Below are 19710 nucleotides of genomic sequence, written 5' to 3' on the forward strand. Positions count from 1 at the left end.
CCCCGGGTCACTAGCTGCTCATTGGCCGCAAAGGCTGGACGGGGCGGGATTATCTGGCGCCTCGCCCCTGCATACCTGCGCAGGCTCAGTCGGCCCGGCTCCTGAAGACCCTGCGGCGGTCCCCGGCGGAGCTCTCCAGACTTCCCCGAGCTGGACGAGTTGCAGGACAGACGTGCTTACGTCCACCGCCCGCCTCTGCTGCCGACTGGCAGACGGAGCGTAGGGCTGTCGGCGTCATTTCCGGGAGTCATCTGAGGGCAGGGAACCCTACGGTGATAACTGAAGGGGGTTTCATTTTGACTTATTTTTGTAAAAAGGGGATTGGTCGGGGAGTGTGTCGTGAGAACATACACCTGCTCCCACACCCCCCGCCCCAAAACCCTTTCCTTTAATCGTGTTTGCGCCAAAGCCCCGTGCCAGACTTTCGCTGTCGCTGAGTGTCAAATGCAAAACTACTGAAGGCTTCAAAAGGGTTTTGCTCTTACAAGAAAGGAAACAATAGGAGAACGGCAGCATTCACTAGAGAGAGAGAGGTCGGTAACTTTGCGTGGGACGGGGTTAGAGGGGTTTAAGGAGAGGGGAAGACGCATGCGATTGGTAGTGGCTGTTGTTGAATCGCCGAGTCGTGTCTGACTTTGCGACTCCATGCACTGCAGCACTGCCAGGTTTTCCGTCCTTTACCATCTCTTGGAGTTTGCTCAAACTCATGTCCATTGAGTCAGTGAGACCATCCATCCAGCTCACCCTCTGTCGCCCCCTTCTCCTGCCCTGGATCTTTCCCAGCGTCAGGGTCTTTTCTAATGGGTCCGCTCTTCACATCAGCTGACGAAAGTATTGGAGCGTCCTTTCAGCTTCAGCATCAGCCCTTCCAAGGAGTATTTAGGGCTGGTTTCCTTTAGGATTGACTGGGTTGATCTCCTTGCTATCCAAGGGGCTCTCAAGAATCTTCTCCAACAGCACAATTTGAATCAAAGCATCAATTCTTCCGATGCTCAGCCTTCTTTATGGTCCAGCTCTCACAGCTGAACACGACTGTTGGAAAAACCAAATATTTGACTATACGGATCTTTGTTGGCAAAGTGATGTCTTTGCTTTTTAATATGCTGTCTAGGTTTGTCATAGCTTTCCTTCCAAACAACAACCGACGGCTGCAGTCACCATCTGCAGTGAAGAAAATAAAATCTGTCACTGCTTCTACTTTTTCCCCTTATATTTGCCATGAAGTGGGGACTTCCCTGGTGGCTCAGATGGTTAAAAAAAAAAAAAAATCTGCCTGCAATGCGGGAGATCCAGGTTCAATCCCTGGGTTCGGAAGATCCCCTGGAGAAGGAACTGGCAACCCACTCCAGTATTCTTGCCTGGAGAATTCCATGGACAGAGGAGCTAGAGGTCCAGAGTCTATGGAGTCACAAAGAGTCAGACACGACTGAGCAAAAAACACTAGGGACAGGACCAGATGCCATGATCTTAGTTTTTTCAATGTTGAGTTTTAAGCCAGTTTTTCACTCTCCTCTTTCACCCTCATCAAGAGGCTCTTTGATATGTATACTAAAGTATACATAAGCATATATAGTTGAACATATTATTTTGAACAACTGCATATCAAGAAAAATACAAATTTTAATTTTACTTTCACTTATTTGGGACTCCCCCGAGTCTAGTGGTTAAGACTCTGTGCTTCCAATGCAGGGGGCACAGGTTCCATCCTTAGTCGGGGAACTAAGATCCCACAGGCCACACAATGTGGCCTAAAAAAATAAAAAATGAGCATTTTCACTTATTTTTTCTCCAATGCTCTTCCTTTCTTTTCTAAGTATATGATCTATTGATACATTGTTTGCCTTCTCTCTGAAGAACTTCTTTTACTATTTCTTGCAAGACAGATCTACTAGCAACCATTTCCCTCAATTTTTTTTTTTTTTGTCAAAGAAAGTCTTTACAGGACATTCCCTAGCAGTCTGGTGGTCAGGACTCCACGCTTCCAATGCTGGGGGCGCTTGTTCTATCCCTGGTCAGAGAACTAAAAATCCTGCATGCCATGCTGTGTGCCCCACCCCCAATTATTTCACCTTCACTTTTGAAGAGTAATTTCATGGGGTACAAAATTCTAGGGGCATGTTTTCTCTCTCAGCACTTTAAATATTTCACTCCACTCTCTACTTGCTTGAATGACTTCTGAAGATAAGTCAGATTTAAGTTTCTGTTCCTCTATAGGAAAGGTAATTTTTTTCCCTCTGACTTCGTTCAAGATTTTTCTTTGATTTTCTAATTGTGAATATGATATGCCTAGGTGTAGCCTTTGCATTTATCTTGCTTGGTGTCCGTTGAGATTCCCAAATCTTGTCTGTCACTATTTTGGGAAATTTCTCAGTATCTATGGCTTCAAATATTACTTCTGTTCCTTTCTTTCATTTCTAGTATTCCCATTATACACATGTCTTTTGTAGTTGTCCCACAGTTCTTAAATATTCTGTTCTTTTCTTTTTTCAGTCTTTTTTCCTTTTTGTTTTTCCATCTTGGAAGTTTCTTCTGACATATCTCAAGCTCAAAGATGCTTTTTTCAGCTGTGTCCAGTCTAATAATGAGTTCATCAAAGGCTTCTTTTCTGTTATAGTGTTTTTGATTTGGAGCATTTCTTTGTTCTTAGAATGTCCATCTCTGTTTACATTGACCTTCTCTTCTTGCATGCTGTCTACTTCATTTCCTACAGCTGTTAGCATATTCTTCATAACCATTTAAATTTTTCTGTATGATAATTCTCAACATTCTTGCCATATATAAGTCTGGTTCTGTTGCTTGCTTGGTCTCTTCAAATTGTGATTTTTTTTCCCTTTTAGTATGCTTTGTAACGAGATGGTTGGATGGGATCACCAGCTCAGTGGACATGAGTATGAGCAGACTCTGGGAGATGGTAAAGGACAGGGAAGCCTGGCGTGCTGCAGTCCATGGGGTTGCAGAGTAAGACATGACGAGCAACTGAACAACAACATGCTCTGTAATTTTATGATAGCCAGACATGATATACTGAGCAAAGGAACTGCAATAAATAAACCTTTAGTAATATGATGGTGTTGTGTTAGAGGAGGGCAGGCTTTCTGTGATTAGGTCTCAGTCTTTTAGGTCTCTGTCTTGCAGTAGCTCACAAGTGGTTTGTCACTCCCCGGCCCCTTAAGAGGGACAGGATGGCTACACTGTACTAAAGTTAGGTATTTCACATCCCCTAGATCAGTTAAATCTGTTAGAGGAGGGCAGGCTTTCTGTGATTAGGTCTCAGTCTTTTAGGTCTCTGTCTTGCAGTAGCTCACAAGTGCTTTGTCACTCCCCTGCCCCTTAGGAGGGACAGGATGGCTACAGTGTACTAAAGTTAGGTATTTCACATCTCCTAGATCAGTTAGGCTCTGATAAAACCCCAATAGTTTCAGCTCTGGTAAAACCGTTTCTCTTGATGGCAGACCTTTGGTTATTTGAGAATGGTTATTCTCCCCCCTCCCTCTGCCAGCAACATGAGGGTTTTCTCCAGTATTTACTGTGACAACCTCATTGAGCTCCTAGCAATAAAATTCATAAAAGTGGAGGCTGGGGCCTCCATGTCTGGAACCTCCTTTAATGCTCAGACTTGTCCACTCAGCCTCCAGAGGTTTGTTAATTACAGGCAAGTTTCTCCAGCCCACTATGGACTGCCATGGAGGATTCTGCTGAGGGTTTCTGTCCTGGTAAGTTGGGATTCTCTGTACTCACCTGTCACTGCAGTTTTGCGGGTAGTGGTTTGCCCTGTGACCTATCATCTCTCGTGGAGCTAGGAAGAATTGTTGGTTTTTCAGTTTGTTCAGTTGTTTACTTATTGTTAGGATGGAGTGACAGTTTTAAAGATCCTTACATGCTGAACCAAAAACTAGAAGTCCTATCCCATACCTTTTCAGTAGGTACCACACAGTTGTCTAAACTATGATCAGACATGCTAATACAAATACTCTAATTCTGATGACGCTGACTGGAACATGGGTGTACATAAATACATGAAACATGGGTTTTTCTAGAATTTTCCACCCATTTACAGATTCTTTTATTAAAGTTGATTACTCACTGAGAATAAGAGAATTATTGTATTGTCCTTTAGAATCACAGTACTAGAAAACTGGAAGTTACCATTAGAGATCATGTAATTCAATATCTTCATTTTAAATATTAAAAAATTAAGGCCTGAATCTGATCAAACCAAGCCTGTAGACAAGCATTGTCCAACAGAAATTTCCACCATGATGGAAATGTTCTACATCTGTGCTATTTAGTACAGTGGCCACTAGCCATATGCAGCCATTGACCAACTGAAATGGGACTTGTGCAACTGAGAAATGAATTTTTTGTTTATTTTTAACTTAGTCACAAGTAGCTGGTGGCTACTGTGGACAGTGCAGCTCTAGAGTGAATTTGCATTGTAGAAAACGCAGAGGATAGAGAAATAAGTTAAATGATATTTATTAAAAATAAATTGATGTCTGGAGGAGTCGACTAGCCCTGCAGCATACTGCATGTGGCTGACAGAACTAGAACCCAGAACTCCTACTAGGCTGTTTTTGACTATAGTGTGCCGCCTTTTCAGAGTCCATAGGTTGATGTGTTTGGAGCAAATTTTCTCAGCCTCAGCACTATTGGCATTTTGTACTAGGTACTTTTTTGTCCTAGAGAGCTTTCCTGTGCTTTGAAGAATGTTTAGTAGCATCTGACATCCAGCCAGTAAATGCCAATATGTCTTCCAGTTATGACAACCAAAAATGTCTCCAGACAAGGCCAGATATCCTGGGGACAAAAACTGGGGGCAAAACTATGCTCAGTTGAGAACCTCTGAATCCCAGGATTTCCTAGGTACATAAGATGTCCTTTAGGACTCCCGAGAGAGGCAAGGTAGATCCAGCTTACTTAATAGTGTACTGAATACTTCGTCAAGAATGTGATCTAGTTTTAAAACTGCAAATTAGAGGATCCCCTGGTGGCCCAGTGGTTAGGACTCAGCACTTTCACTGTCGGGGCCCAGGTTCAATCCCTGGTCAGGGATCTAAGATCTCATAAGTTGTTTGGCTCGGCCCAAAAAAAAAAGTTAATTAACTCAAGACTGGGCTGCTGGTGGTGGCTATCACCAGAACTAAGACTAAAAATCAAGTATGCTTAATAGTTGTTTGTTGAGCACCTACTGTGTGCACAGTGCTGTGTATTTTACATACACAGTACCATGTACTCTAAACCTTTTATCTCTAATTCTCAAAATAACACTGCCAGGCAAATGGAATTCTCATTGTACAGATTAGATAACTGCAGTTCAGAAAGTTTAAGGAACTGTGGCTCAGATGGTAAAGAATCTGCCTGCAATGCAGGAGACCTGGGTTCAGTCCTGGTCAAGAAGACCCCCTGGAGAAGGGTATGGCAACCCACTCCAGTATTCTTGCCTGGAAAATTCCATGGACAGAGGATCAGAGGAGCCTAGTGGGCTACAGTCCATGGCGTCACGAAGAGTCAGACACAACTAAGTGGCTAACACTTGCACTTTCACAAGGTCACAGCTAGCTAGCAAAAAAGAGAGGCAAAATTCATATCAATTAGCAATCTCTGAATTTAACACACATGTACTTTCTACTTGGATAACCATCTCTCTAACAGTTTTTTTGTAATCAAGACTGCAGATCTGAAGCATAAGATAAAGGGGGAAAAAAAAAATAAAGGGGACTGTTACTGAGGTAAAGGTATATTTAATGGGGAGAGTTGCAGGGAGATACCACCAAATAACTACTATGATTAAGGCAGGCTTTTAGCAGAGAGTGGTACCTGAGCAAGGCTGTGATGGAATGTTAGAATTTGGGTGTCAAGAAAGAAGAGAAAGACAATTCTGAAAAAAGAAGGCCTTAGGTAAAGGCTTGATTCCTGGGGAAATTCTTTGCCAAATTTTTAGAAAACCATGAGCAGTCAAACTCAGGTGGAAAAAGGAAGGAGATGAAGATATAGGTTGTAACTAGCTCACCAGAGTGTCCTGAATGCTGGATCACTGATTTTGACTCCATTCTGTGTGAATTAGAGTTTTTAAGTAGGAACATGACCAGATTAAAACTGTATTTGTTGTTCAGACCTTGTGATATCTTTCTGAAGGCAAGATGTAATCGTACACTCCCGACACACAACACAAACACACACACACACGTGCGCGCGCGTGGAATACAGTAATTTAAATTCAGTTGAAACAGGAAAGAAAACCACTTCACTTTCATGTATAATGAACTTTCTATGGTGGCTGGCAAGTTAATTGAAAGTTAAGACTTCCCTAGTTTACAATAAATTCTTTAATCAAGAAGAAAAAGGAAATTACAGGAAATTTTAATTTAAAAGGCAATATTTTCTTTTTAAAATTCTTATTTACTTCTTCTTAAATGTGAAGGAAAGAAAATTTTGAGACTGGAAGAGATTTCTTGTTCTAAGAAAGCAGCTTTCTTGAAATTCAGTTGCTATAATTCAAATTCAAGTAAATCGCCATCTGAGGTCTCTTTTGGTGTCTGTTCAGTCACTAAGGTCCTGTCTGAGTCTTTGGAACTCCAAAGACTACAGCACGCCAGGCTCCTCTGTCCTCCACTATCTCTCGGAGTTTGCTCAGATGCATGTCCGTTGAGTTGGTGATGTTATCTAACCATCTCATCCTCTGCTGTCCCCTTCTCCTTTTGCCTTCAATCTCTCCCAACATCGGGGTCTTCTCCAAAGAAGTCTCTTATCATGTATCAAGGAGTATCTCTTTCTCAGAGCAATGCAATACTCTGAGAATTTCTCTAGGTAAGGGGATCTTCCCAAGCGAGCGGTCGAACCCAGGTCTCCTGCATCATAGGAGGGTTCTTTACCGTCGTCAGAGCCACTGGGGAAGCCCACTTTAAGAATTACAAGGAAAACTTTGTGTAATCTCTGTTCCTGTATCTGTTGTACCACCACATATCTCAGTTAGTTTTTTTCCCTATATTTTTCATGGAAAAAAATTAAAAGAACTTCCCTGGCGGTCCAGTGGTTAAGACTTCGCCTTCCAGTTCCAGGTAAAGGCCCGCGCGTGGCTCTTGCTGCCTCCCGTCTTTCCCCCGGCCCCTCAGGCTAATTCGCCAAAATGACCAACACAAAGGGAAAGAGGAGGGGCACCCGCTACATGTTCTCTAGGCCTTTTAGAAAACATGGAGTTGTTCCTTTGGCCACATACATGTGAATCTACAAGAAGGGTGATATTGTAGATATCAAGGGAATGGGTACTGTTCAAAAAGGAATGCCCTACAAATGTTTCCATGGCAAAACTGGGAGAGTCTACAGTGTTACCCAGCATGCTGTTGGCATCATTGTAAACAAACAAGTTAAGGGCAAGATTCTTGCCAAGAGAATTAATGTGCGTATCGAGCATATTAAGCACTCTAAGAGCCGAGCTAGCTTCCTAAAACGTGTGAAGGAAAATGATCAGAAAAATTAAATTAAATTTAGTTTAATTTAAAAAATTAAATTAAAGAGAAAGGGACTTGGGTTCAGCTGAAGCGCCAGCCTGCTCCACCCAGAGAAGCACACTTTGTGAGGACCAATGGAAAGGAACCTGAACTGTTGGAACCCATTCCCTATGAATTCATGGCCTGAAGGGTGTAAAAATAAAGACCTGGACTGTACAAATGTTTCTCTTAAAAAAAAAAAAAAAAAAAGACTTCGCCTTCCAAAGCAGGGAACTCAGGTTCAATCCCGGGTTGGGGAGCTAAGATCCCACAGGCCTCCTGGCCAAAAAAACAAAAAAAACAGAAGCAGTATTGTAACAAAGCCAATAAAGACTTAAAAAAAATACGGTTCACATAAAAAAAAAATTTAAAGAATGTATGATATTTCTAACAATTAATTAGTGTTCCTAGGAACTATTTCTAGCACTGTTTTCAAGTGTTTGTTTTGGATAGTTCTTTTGACTTGTATATTCACTTGAATGATTGGCTTTGTTTACTTTTTCTGTTTGAGTAGTAAAGTGTTTTTTTTTTCCCATTTATTTTTGTAAAGTGGCTTAATAATTATTAGCTTATTTGGAATTAAGGTTATGAGATCTAGAGTTTCAGGGGTAAATGAGTGTAACTGTGACTCATTAGGCTTAACTTCCTTATATTATACTAAAATTTTAATGGTAATCAAATAACAATTAAAAAAAAAGACCTGAGATCAAATAGTCTGACACATATTAAAGGCAGTCAACAATAGTTAAAACAGGAAATGCTTCAGTTTTTTGAGGACGTGTCTAAAAAAATTACATATTTCATTTTTCCATTTTATTATAATGGATTTAATATAAGGAAAAAGATCTTTGCTTACTGAACATTCCATTCTCACATATACTTCCTGCCAAAAGGATTATTAGCATTTGCTTATGACATGATTCATCATAGTGAAATACATTAGTAGGTCAAGAAGATTATGGTTTCCAGCTGTGAATAAGCATATGGAAAATAGTGCCTTAAAGAAACAAGTGTGAATGAAACAAAAGTTTCTTTCAGTATAAATTAAGAGGGAGAATAGGAAATTAAAGAAATTAAAGGAAGGAAAAAAAATATTTTTTTTGTTTTTGTTTTAGAGCTTCAGTTCTTGACTTCCTAGCTATAAGGCATTTAATCTCTCTGAGTTTATTTTTCTTCCATAAAAATTGGGATAATAATACCCAGGCCAGTTGAGAGGATTAACTGATAAATAAAAAGCATCTGTCATTCAATAAATGTTAATTATCGTATCTTGAAACTAAGTTAAGTAAATTCATGTTAAATTAACAACACCTTTATTTTCCACCATTGTTGATAGTCCAAATGCTGCATAGCTTGGGGAATGGTAGGACAGACAAGTTAAATAGGAAATGCATGCTGCTAGGTAGCAAGGCATTATGCAATTCTTCCTTTTAAATGACTTTTCAAAACACTAAGGCCTGTACTACAAGTTCCATGTACATTATTGAAAAGCAAATGATTAAATACATTGTCATTCACTATGCACTTAATTTTATATCTATGTACAAAGTTCAGACAATTCCTTATAAGTAAACATAATTCCTTTTTCATAAAAAGTGACTCAGTTCATTTCTGCTCATTTTCTCTTTAAAATCAATGCTTTCAGTCCTGGATTGTGAGCAGAATTATTGCAAAGCTAGGAAAAGTAAGGAGATTTAAGAATTCCAAGATATAATCGTTGTGGCTTATTTAATCTCAAATTTTTAAATTACTCCGCTAAGTTTCAGAAAACTACTTTTAAATGATCATATATAATTTCAGTTCCAAATGATTTCACAAGTAGTACAAAAAAAATATCAATTATTCCCTACAATTCTGTGTCCTTGGCTACAAAATAGAGAAATATACTCAGATTTAATTCTACCACAGAAATTTTGTGAAGTTAAACAACTTGTGAAAATATTTAGAAATAAGGTAAATAAAAAATCCTACATATCTCATGCATACATTCCTGCATGCTAAGTTGCTTCAGTCCTGTCCAACTCTGAGTGACTAACACTTTAACTACTACTATTACTACTAGTACTATAAGGTATTAATCAAATATAACAGTATAAAGATTAATTTAGAAAATCAGAGTTGAGAGCAAATTTTTATACTGCATGTAATAGTAGTGCGTGTGTGCTCAGTCCTGTCTGACTCTTTGCCACCCATGGACTTTAGCCTGCCAGGCTCCTCTGTCCACGGAATTTTCTGGGCAAGAATACTGTGGGTTTCCATTTCCTTTCTACAGGGGATCTTCCCAACCCAGGTATGAACCCATGTCTCCTGCATCAGCACATTTTGTAGAATTACCACCATTATAAAAATTGACTACTCCAGCTACTATTCCATGTGGATTCCCAAGTGGCTCAGTCGTAAATAATCTTCCTGCCAATGCAGGAGACGCAGGAGATGTGGGTTCGATCCTTGGGTCGGGAAGATTCACCTGGAGGAGGAAATGGCAACTCACTCCAGTATTCCTGCCTGGAAAATTCCATGGACAGAGGAGCCTGGCTGGCTGCAGTCCAGGGGGTCACAAGAGTTGGACACAACTGAGCAGGCACACATAGACAAAAACAGAATTAATTGGATATAAAACTGCAGGGTAGGTTTGGGTGAAATTAGAAACAAGGGGAATTCCTTGATGGTCCAGTTGGGACTGCCTCTCATCGTGGAGGGTCCAGATTGGGGAATTTAAAATCCCACAGGCCACTAATAAAGGATCAATATACAGCTACAAGATGTAACTAAATGAAATGCAGGACCATTTTAAACCATTTTTTCCTCCTTTACATTTTTTAAAGTAGAAATGGGTAAAGCTTTAGCTTCTGTGCTTACAACTGAGGTAAAATAGCTGGAACTATAAAGTCGAGTGTTAATTAAAGATTAAAACAACTTCAGTGTTTCCATGGAAATAAAAAGACCTCATGAATAAAAAACTATTATGCAACTGATAGAGAAGTTTGTTACTCTGAAAGTCACACCTTGTTTCTTAGCTACTACAAGCTATATGTTTTTTGTTGTTTTGTTCTTGCCTATTCTCTTTGGTTAAATTCTCCTTGAAGGTCTAAATATATCCGTATTTTTTTATTAATATAATTCTCATACCAAAGCATTTCAATGTATTTTCAAATGTTAATCCTGAAAAGAGAGGAAAGGTCTTCTTAGGGCAGTTAATGTATTTACATAATTTTAGCTGTCTATGTAAAGCCAGAATTTATACTGCCACTTAATTGTAACTTTCTATTGCAGTATCTCTTGGAGACCACTGTTCATAATATTCACTGAATAAGTATTTGTTGATTAGGAGACTGAAGAGATTGCTTCAATTAGCAACTGATCTGAAGTACTTTCTGCCCCTAAGTTCCCTCACAGGTTCCAGAGTGGACTCAGCTTACCAGTATGAAGCATTATTGGCGTTCCTTTGCATTTCTTAGCTGTTTTTCCTGTTCTACCTGATCTAAGTGTTGGAGGGCTCCAGGGCTAGATCCTGAGCATTCTTCTCTTCTTTACGTTTCTTCTCTGTTTTCTGTTTTTAAATACCATCTGCATGTTGATAAATCACACAAATGTTCATCTCCAATTCTGACCTCTAGATTTATATTTCTAAGTACCTACTAAACATTTCCATTCGGAAATCAAACTAACCAGTCCAAAGACAGCTCTTGCTTTTCTCTTTTGAATCAATTGAACCCAAATTGGTCTCCCTCAACTCTGTAAAATTCACTACCATCCCTATAGTTGCCCAAGGCTAAAACCCTGGAGTCATTCTTCATTTCTCCCCTTCCATCACTTAACCATCCCTACACCCACTTCCTAACAGCCCTTCAGTCAGCAAGTCTTGTTGATCTTCTCTCCAAAATATATCCTGAATCTGTCCACTTCTCTTTGCTTGCTGTATCACTGTCACTCTAGTTCACCTAAGCTCTCACCTGTGCAACTCCTGTAACTTACAATTGCTCTCCCCACTTATTTGTGTCCCTATATAATACACTCTCCTACAACATAAAAAGCAAGGTGTATCACTCTCCACTGAAAATCTTCTAAAGGGAATCAGTTCCCAACAAGGACCCTGATGTTTCTGAGAGGGCAGTTTTATACCCACCCCACCCCCCCAACTACGTCACTGGTTACATGTTAGCAACCTCTTTGTTGTATATGATTGAGTTTTACAAGTAGGTGCTAGGAGAACAAACAATTAAGGTAAAGGCAGTGTAACAATGATTATATACATCAAGAGGGGATGTCTCTATGGGTAATCTAACAGAGGCAGCCTGACCTCAACCTCAATCTCCGTTTGTCATCTGTAGGGAGGGAAGTCTCCAGGAGACCTGGTTTTCACCAGCAATGGTTTCCTCACTTTTGGGCAGGGTTCGGGTCCAGTTCACATCCTGTTTTTAAGATGAACAGGCTTCAAGATGGAGTCTCTCCTGCTTTCCTCACACTAGCCCCAAAAGATACTCAGGATGAAATTGACCCTCTGTCTACCATGGATTCCAAGGCTTTCTGTACTGACTGACCTCAACTCAAACCATTTTCTGTGTTGTTCTCTAAGCTTATGCCTGCTGGCATTTGTTTCAACCCTTTAACACATTTTTTTCTTTCCTAACTTTGCATTTAACTGTTTCTTCTACCTGTAAAGGTCTTCCCTCTGCTTTTTGAGTGATAGGTTCTTTTCATCTGTTGAATGCTCTCTCTCTGAAAATATCACCAAAATAATAAGCTGATAAAGCAAAAGTAAGTTTCCTGCTTACTAATGTAAGAAATACTACCTTGACAATCTGAACAGTCTCTCTTAGGGGGAAAGACAATGGTGAGATATTTAGTTTGGCAGGGGAGTCTAGTTTAAGCTGTTTTTCAATGCAAGAACTTGAGAGGTATTGGGTGAAGTCTGCAGACCTAAGCCAGTTACCCATCAAAGAGCCCTTCTCTCAGAAACGGGCCTGCTTCATCACGTTTGCCACGCCCAGTCATCGGCTGGGAGGAGCCTGTGAGCAGCACAGTTTCTACACAACACCATGCTAGATCCAGAGCACAGCAGTTGGGGCGGCTGGCCAATCACTCCACCCCAAAGCAAGAGCTCCGAGTGGCTTCTTTTCATAGCTGTCAAGGCTCACCTCTTGTGCTAAACAAGTTCAGCACACAGGTTCAGGGTGCAGGTCTTCTGTGGTTCTTGGGGCCTGTCTTCCTGAGGGTAAACTCAGACAAGACCTCTGACACCACAGTAGATCTTTGGGGTCACAACTGATAGGCTCTCCCTCACCCTCAGCTATCACCTCATCACGTCTTGGTGGCTTGCAAGTGGTATGACTCAGAATCTTAACTCCTGAAAGGTCTTAGCAGTCATACTGTCCTCATGCTGACACTGCTGCATGAGTCTGTTCACCTTTGTTACTAGGCTCATGCATTCTTCCTGTTTGGAACACAGCACCATCCAGAGGCCTTTGATGTAATGCATATACTGTATCACGAAGGATGCCACTCAGACTTTCAGAATGTTGCCTCTCAGTTAATGCATAGCTCTGCTTTCGGAAGGTCATTTCAGCATTCTATGAACTTACCAACTTAACTGCAGCAATTTCTTGAAGAAACAAATCATATAAATTGTTGAATCCTGCCCCCAAGGTCACATGTGCAAGGCCTTGCACCAAGGCCACAGAAGCAGAGCCCAGACTCAAGGCAACCTTGGAAGTTGACTGAGCCCCTTTGAAACTGTTGCCAAAAGCTCATGAGCATTACTAACAAGCTACCTGACTCACAATCAAAGATGCCCACTCCAGTAAACACCCTATACTGCTCTAACCAATCACCTGACGCCAACCTTCCAGCAGGAATTTTCTTTGTCCTGAGGTTATAAAAATTGACTCTTAACTCATGAAAACTGTCGACTCTCCCTGGCCTGTCAGGAGTTGTCAGCCCCCTGTGCTCACAGTGCTCATTTTATCTCCGCTCTTTGTTCTTAATAAATTCACTCCTTTCTGCAATACTCTGAGTCTGGAAATTCTTTTCCAACCTGTGCTTGGACTGCCTCTACATAAATTATTTTGCATACATATTCATAACTCTTGGTATTAATACTGAATACAGTCCTAATTGCTGCATTAACCTAGAAGTCCAACTTTTTCCCCTCCCCAAACAACTAAAAGACAGAATACCAGGAACTGTATTTTTCTAATAAGCATGCTTACCATTTTATATTTATAAATTTTAAGGATGCTATGTATATAATAAAATCCAAAGTCATTTTCACATCCTATTGATCTATATCTATTTTTAAATATACAATAACAACAGTAAGATAAAACTAGTGGCCAATATTCTCTTTTTTAGATTTTGCCTAAGTATTCAAAGATTATGTATCAAATAACTCAGTTTAACATCTGTCTAACCTATTTTAAGTTACCTAAGGATCTTCCCAGTAGCTCAGCTGGTAAAAGAATCCACCTGCAATGCAGGAGACCCTGGTTTGATTCCTGGGCCAGGAAGATCCTCTGGAGAAGGAATAGGCTACCCACACCAGCATTCCTGGGGCTTCCCTGGTGGCTCAGATGGTAAAGAATCCACCTGCAATGTGGGAGATCTGGGTTCAGTCCTTGGGTTGGGAAGATCCCCTGGAAAAGGGAATGGCTACCCACTCCAGTATTTTGGCCAGGAGAATTCCATGGACAGAGGAGCCTGGCAGGCTACAGTCCATGGGGTTGCAAAGAGTCAGACATGACTGAGCAACTTTCACTTCAAGGACCTAAAAATTACAATTTTAGTTAAGTACAAAGTTCTTAAGAATTTTCATATTATAGAAATATAATAAACCTTTTAAAGATGCCTACCATTATAATTTTACCTAGTTAAAATAATGGTTCTAATAATAATAGTTCTAAGTTTTTGTAATGTTAAACAATCCATAGAAATAAAAACTATAATGCTACCTCACTTGGCCCATAAAACCAATGTAAAAATATAGAAAGTTTAAATCATGAGATGTTCAATATTCTTGTATAATCAAGAATATTGTATTGGCAGTAATTTCATATATTAAAGTCAGGAAAAGAGAATTGTTTTGCAGTCCTTTAAACCAGTATGACTAATTCACTCTAATTTATCTAATGATTCATCTATTTATCAGAAATATTGTATGAAAACTTTTTATATAAGTATATAAATTTCAGGCCTTCCCTGGTGGCTCAAACGGTAAAGAATCCACCTACAATAGAGGAGACTGGGGTTGGGAAAATCCGCTAGAGAAGGGAATGGCTACCCACTCCAATATTCTTGTTTGGAGAATTCCATGGGCAGAGTAGGGCTATCGCCCTGGTGGTTTCTAGTCCATGGGGTCGCAAAGAGTCAGATACAACTGAGCGACTAACCCTTTCACTTTTATATAATGTTCATATTCATAAATAAAATTATAAAACTCTTTAAATCCTGTTTCAGAGCCCTTCATCTTGGAAACAAGACTTCTTTCTCTTGTAGTTTTAACCAGAAGTGTCTCTTAAAAGCAATTTTAAAGAAAAGAAACAAAAACAGTTTCATTATTTTTCTTTCCCTTTTAGAAATTCTTCATTAGATATTGCCAGACTGAGCACACGATGACAAAATAATCATTTTCACCAATTAATCTTTAATGTTTCCCTAGGGAGGGAAAAGAAGAGGAACAAAGTGGAAAAATGAGAGGAAGCTTTAGTCAAATACAAAATTAACATTAAAAGACTAATTATCTTTACTTAATTAAACAGATGGGAAAACTTAGATTCAGCAAAAGTTATTCTGACATACATGCATGGGGGAGAGGGAGGAAGGGAGGGACAGAGAGACGGAGAGGATCATTATAATTGGTTTAAACATTAATTCAGGTCCCTTGACCATCTGATTCGCATGATTAAAAAGCCAGTACTTGTTAATACTTGTGTAGTAATAGGGAGGGAACCTTATATTAAACAAAGTAATCTTTTTCTTTTAGATAAATAAGACCTCCTTCTGAGGTGTCCTGAAGGGAAGAAGAAAAAGAAGGTGAGACAGAAGAGAGGGAAATGGACGAACACAGGACGAGGAAAGTAGAAGAATAAAGGACATTATATTCAAATTATGATTTGAAAGGATCTAGAAAATATCGTTTTCCTTCTTTTTCATTTTCCCCGTGCCTTTGCCAAGGAATCTTTCAAGGAGGCAATTTCATAATCCCTGGAATATATTCTGGAAGTTTCCTCTTGCCTTAAAATGTAGATGGCCGTATGTTTCGTACGTTGCTGCTTTTTTGCTTCAAAGTGCCTCCCAAAAGGAACGATTTTGTTCATATCAAAAGTTCTCCCAAAGTAACCATTAAAATTCTAAATAATCCTATCATTTAGAAAGTTAAGATTACGCACTTTGATTTTAGTTCAGATACAGATAAGATGCAGGAGTTCAGCAGAGAGGGAGTGTGGAAGTAGACTAAAGATAAACTGGCAACAGTAAGTCAGATTTTATTTACTGTGTATCTTGGGGCCCCTCCCCTACAAGAGCTAGACTTCCAACCGACAAAATAAAACAGCAGCAAGTAAAGTTCTGATAAGATTTTCGTAAGTGACCTGAGACAGTTTTTCCAAAGGATGTTAGTCTGAAGAGAAATCTTCTGAATATACAAAACTTCTCATCTTCATCCTTATGAATTTCCACTTACAGATGCACAATGAAGAAATGGCAAGGACAAACAGTAGTGTTGTCAGTAATAATGCAGATTTCTGCCCAAAATAAGTTTTTCAGGCTGATCAATCAATGGATTTTTAAAGAGTTTCTTATTGTTAGATATTACTCTCAGACTTAACAAACTAAACTTAGCATTTGCATTTGGAGTGTCTGATTTTAAAAAAAAAAAAGAAGAAATCAGAGTTCAAACCCTATATGAACTTACCTCACCATTGTCATTGAAAGACCCTGTGCAGGAGGCTCAAAGGGCCTCAGAAAAACACGCTGTTTCCAAGTTGGTCCGATTTTGATGGGACCTCCAAAACAGTCAAATATTGGCTCCTTTAAAATACTTCCAAAATTACCTGTTGATAAAGCAAAACTGAGTTTTTTGCCTACTGCAGTAAGGGAGAATACTATTTTGATAGTCTTAGCAGTCTTCACAGGGAAGTCAGAGGTACAATCTTTATGAGCTTCAGGTATCTAGTTTAAGATGAGTTTCAAAACAGGGGATCTGAATGGCAATAGGCAAAATTTTTATTACATAATATTTTTTGATTGGACAAAGGGAGGTGAGAGTTTAGAAGTGAGTCTTTCACAATCTTCTGCATTTTTGGTCTAGTGGTCTGCTCTTCCCTACACAACCTGAATTGTTCAACAGCCTGGAACTTCTTTGATTTAAAATGGTTTTTCCTTTGTTAGAACTGGTAGTACTTACCACGTAATTTCACAATTGGTTGATTAAATGTTTGCTTGCCACTATACTGAATCCCTGTAGGATTAGGATTAGATTTAGTTCATTTTTCTTACAGTCAGCAGGTAACACACTGTCTGGTTCTCAATAAATACTCAAGTCACTGTTGCCCATGAGTGGAGAAAAACACACAAACATGCTGACTAATCTGATTCTCAGTTTATGGACATGACCTCAAATGAATCTTTAATCAAGGAGGACTATTAATATTCTTTCCTAGTTTACTCTTTTATTAGCTTTTCTCTTCAACTCCCTAACACACAACCCCCCTCCACTGCTGCACCAATCTCCATGCTCCCCTAAGGGTCTTGCTTCTTATTTCACTGAGAAAACTGAAGTAATAAGAACAGAATTTCCACAGATTTTCACTTGTACCCACCCACTAGCATCTTTACCCGTGTAGTCTGTCTGGTCATCATCCATCCATAGATGAGGTACCCATGCTTCTTCAGGCAGAGCAAGTACTTCTCAATCTTGCAGTTCCCTCTTAACTGCATTATTCTTCATGCTATCTGCCTGATTAACAATCTTACTCTTTCTAAAAATTTGCTTACATCTTCCTTAATGAAGCCCACTCTGCTTACCCTATTTAAAACTAAAATTCTCTCCACACTGAACCCTTTCTCTGCTCCATTTTCATCCCATATTACTTATCAATTTAACATAGAAGTACTTTATACACATATATAATACATATAAGTACATATAATAGACATATATTATTTATTATTTATTGTGTATCACCCTCTACTGGAATATAAACTCCCAAAAGGCAGGCAATCTTAAATAAATGAATGTCCATCTTTAAGATGTTAGGATGTTCTTATAGAACATAAGTATGAAAAACACAAGAGTTTCTAAAAGCAATTACAGATGTAATAGGCATAGCCAGAAAAATATTATACACTTTTTATGAATATTACAGTACCCAATAAATTACCCTATCACCTCCACTGGATTGCCATATCTATTTTCAAAAAATCTGTGATGCTTAACTTTTCACTCAGATTTTAGGAAAGCATTTTGATTCAACAGGCTACTTTAATAGATCATTTAAATGAGACTTCTAAACACACGCTAAGCAAAATGTAAAATCTTAGCCTAGCCCTGTAGAATTGCTATTATTTAACCTGTCTTTTATCTTTCAAACCTGTTATTTCCCCAGCTTCTTAAATTCCCTGAATCCTAAAGTTCTCACCACAATGAACCTACAACCACCCCCTAAATGGGCTATATAAGTCCTACTTACTCCTTGAATCTGATACATCTGCAATTTAACCTCATGTCCATAGCCTGTCATGAAAGATCCAGCCTAAAAATCGTACCCTGAAAAGATCACTTGCTTTTCTGGACTGTGTAGCAAAACTAATGTGGAATGGTATTGGTCAGACTTTGGTACCAATAAGAGCTTTATCACTTAATAGTTATGTAACAACCTTAAGCAAATTATTGAATTCTGAATTTCAGTTCTCCAATTTGTGGGAGACACTATTAGTGGCTTAAACAATATTCAATAAATTCTTTCTCTCTTACAAAACCACAATTTTTCTTGGGGTGATAATGGGCCCTTTAAAAAGAGCTGTATTTCCTAGAATCCTTTGTAACAAGAGTAATCATACATTGGTTTTAACCAACAAATTGAAAGTGGAAGTTGCTTTTCCTTCTGATAATGATCTTTGGATCACTCACTCAGACTTTTCCTATTTCAGTCTTCCTGTCTTTAGTTCAGTTCAGTCACTCAGTCGTGTCCAACTCTTTGCGAACCCATGGACTGCAGCACCAAGACTTCCCTGTCATCATCAACTCCCAAAGCTTGCTCAATTCATGTCCATCGAGTTGGTGATGCCATCCAACTATTTCATCCTCCGTCGTCCCCTTCTCCTGCTGCCACCAATCTTTCCCAGTGTCAGGGTCTTTTCCGATGAGTCAGTTCTTCACATCAGGTCTTAAGACAGTTCTTCCTGTCTTAATGTTGATCATTGCTGGAGGTGGAGCAACCACCTCTGGTCAGTCTGGTTAGACTGCCTTTGGACTTGGTTTCATAGGAAAAATAAAACCAAACTCTTTTGATTAAGCCACCATAATGATGTCTCTGTTGTGAGTAGCCAAAGGTGCTCCCTAACAGATACACTATCTTGAAAGTAAGGATAATGCTTACATTTCAGGATTTTAAAGCTCATTATTAATAAGATTAATTATAAAAATTAACACATATTGAGCAGCATGTATCAGATTCTGTTTCAGATCTTAACATGGGTTAACTCACTAAATCCTCATAACAATTCAGTTAGGTAGCTATGACTACTACTCCCTCAGATTAAAAAAAATAAAAAACTTAAAAGTCTCAGTAATTTGTCCAGCTAGTAAAGAGGAAGTAGGATTCAAATCCTAGCACATGCTATTAACCACAAGTCAAAGCTCTAATAATAAGAAGCCACTTACTTTATCCCAGGCAAAATGCCAAGTGCTTTAACCAAAAAAAAAAAAAAAAACATAAATAAATAAATAAAACATAAATACATAGCTTAGTTGGTAAAGAATCCCCCTGCAATGTAGGAGGACTTCAGTTCGATTCCTGGGTCAGGAAGATCCCCTAGAGAAGGGATAGGCTACCCACTCCAGGATTCTTGGGCTTCCTTGTGGCTCAGCTGGTAAAGAATCCACCTGCAATGTGGGAGACCTGGGTTTGATCCCTGGGTCGGGAAGATCCCCTGGAGAAGGGAAATGCTACCCACTCCAATATTCTGGCCTGGAGAATTCCATGGACTGTATATCCATGGGGTCGCA

At 39.3% G+C, this 19710-nt stretch overlaps 2 protein-coding genes, 1 long non-coding RNA gene and 1 pseudogene across 4 annotated transcripts in view; 2 read left to right on the forward strand and 2 right to left on the reverse strand.

The window, feature by feature from the left end:
- The window catches only part of NBEAL1 (neurobeachin like 1), a 151048-nt gene extending 150844 nt beyond the window's left edge, over nt 1-204 (reverse strand). Inside the window, exon 1 of the mRNA XM_043910339.1 lies at nt 76-204. The gene's annotated coding sequence lies outside the window, so the exon portion shown is untranslated. The remainder of the gene's footprint in view (nt 1-75) is intronic.
- Nucleotides 93-15729, forward strand: LOC122698786. 2 transcript variants are annotated; one of them, XR_006342416.1, is made up of 3 exons: nt 93-533; nt 3629-3713; nt 15466-15729. It is a non-coding gene; the product is annotated as an uncharacterized LOC122698786 (long non-coding RNA). The 2 variants fall into 2 exon arrangements; XR_006342417.1 differs by having other exon boundaries at nt 180-533; nt 3653-3713.
- Nucleotides 7074-7707, forward strand: LOC122698785 (annotated as a pseudogene).
- A 355-nt stretch (nt 15730-16084) lies between the features above and the next one.
- CARF (calcium responsive transcription factor) overlaps nt 16085-19710 on the reverse strand; it is a 66279-nt gene continuing 62653 nt past the window's right edge. The window contains exons 16-17 of the mRNA XM_043910359.1: nt 16396-16534; nt 16085-16225 (exon numbers count right to left, since the gene is read on the reverse strand). Of these exons, the coding sequence (XP_043766294.1) occupies nt 16207-16225; nt 16396-16534 (158 nt within the window). The 3' untranslated portion in view covers nt 16085-16206. The remainder of the gene's footprint in view (nt 16226-16395; nt 16535-19710) is intronic.

The sequence above is a fragment of the Cervus elaphus genome, chromosome 8, assembly GCF_910594005.1.
Source record: "Cervus elaphus chromosome 8, mCerEla1.1, whole genome shotgun sequence".
NCBI lineage: Eukaryota > Metazoa > Chordata > Mammalia > Artiodactyla > Cervidae > Cervus > Cervus elaphus.